This window comes from Coenobita brevimanus, chromosome 22 (assembly GCF_032717465.1).
Source record: "Coenobita brevimanus isolate Jiangsu-jjx chromosome 22, ASM3271746v2, whole genome shotgun sequence".
Taxonomy (NCBI): domain Eukaryota; kingdom Metazoa; phylum Arthropoda; class Malacostraca; order Decapoda; family Coenobitidae; genus Coenobita; species Coenobita brevimanus.
The window spans coordinates 35,767,603-35,768,908 of record NC_136975.1 but is presented as its reverse complement, the minus strand read 5'-3'; the positions used below and the strand labels follow the sequence as shown (position 1 = coordinate 35,768,908).

At 40.8% G+C, this 1,306-nt stretch overlaps 1 protein-coding gene across 1 annotated transcript in view; it reads right to left on the bottom strand.

The window, feature by feature from the left end:
* Window positions 1-319: 319 nt before the first annotated feature.
* The window catches only part of LOC145392380 (troponin C-like), a 33,665-nt gene continuing 32,678 nt past the window's right edge, over window positions 320-1,306 (bottom strand). Inside the window, exon 7 of the mRNA XM_080266782.1 lies at window positions 320-1,247. Coding sequence (XP_080122908.1) covers window positions 1,219-1,247 — 29 coding nt within the window. The 3' untranslated portion in view covers window positions 320-1,218. The remainder of the gene's footprint in view (window positions 1,248-1,306) is intronic.

The following is a 1,306-nucleotide window of genomic DNA, read 5'->3' as shown; positions in this document are numbered from 1 at the left end:
AAAAAGAATGATAACGGTGAAGGAAGAAGTAGGCAGCACTACATCAAGTGAGTGGATGATGGTCGCCACCACCTACCACATGCAACATACAGTACATTAATCATCCCCTACCTGTATCTCGTTAGGGATTTCACTGTTGTTTGTTATTAATCCCTTCAGTCCGATGCCATTACTGTTTTATTCATGCTACCTCCACAGGATTTCATTGTACTTTGAGAAGACTTTTTGAACTGGATGGGCAATAGACAAAGATAGATAGATAGATAAATGGACAGACAGCTTGATAGGCAGATAGATAAGGTCAAAATAAATACTCCCCTGTAAATATATTTTTAATGAGAAACGCGTGTATAGATATAATTCGTATAGATTTAAAAATATACTTGTGTTTTGGTTATTATTAGGACTTATGAATATTCTTAATGTTGATATTTCACGTGTGACTTGTATACTTTGCATTTATGACGCGAGTGACGTGAGGAAGAGAAGACGACGAAGAGGACGGGGAAGAGAAGGAGAGGGAAGAGGAGGAGGAGGAAGAGAGGGAAGGAAGAAGAATAAGGTACGAGGGAACAAGAGAGGATGGAGGAAGAAGAAGAGAGAGGAAACGGGGAAAGGAAAATTTGAGAGAAAGTAGTAGCGCGTAGAACGTAGGGAGGAGACGCAAAAGAGGAAGAAAATACGGCTAAGACAAGAAAGGAAGAATAGAAAGGAGGTAAAAGGAGATGAAAGAGGAGGAAAAGGCGGAGGAGGATAAGAAGACACAGAAGGAGAGGAGGGATCGAGTGGAAGGCAGAAAAATTAGATTGGAAGAATAAAAGACAAGAGAATAAAGAAAAACGAAGTGATATATGGAGGAGGGAGAAAAACAGTAAAAGGAACTAAGGAAAATGAAGAAAAAGAGAAGGGAAGAAAAGACAAAATATCAAGAAGAAAGAGGAAAAGGGGAAAGGAGAGAGAGAAAATAAAACTCTGAAAAATGGAAAAACAGAAAGAAAAACAGCAAGAGACAGATAAACAAAAGAAGCGAGAGAAAGAACAAGATAGAAATGGAATTAAGGACAGAAAGAAAAGTGAAACAACTTAATGAAAGGCGAAAGACAAAGACGGAATAAATCAGGAAAATGAAAGAGAGAGAGAGAGAGAGAGAGAGAGAGAGGAGGGTGAGGCGGGCGTGTAGTGCGAGAGGCGTCCGCTAGAGGGCAGGAGCGGGTTGGTCTAGTCTCCAGTCATCATCTCCATGAACTCTGGTGGGGGGAGAGAAGGGACGTTAGCGATCATTGTGGGATGATTGTGGCGGTGATTG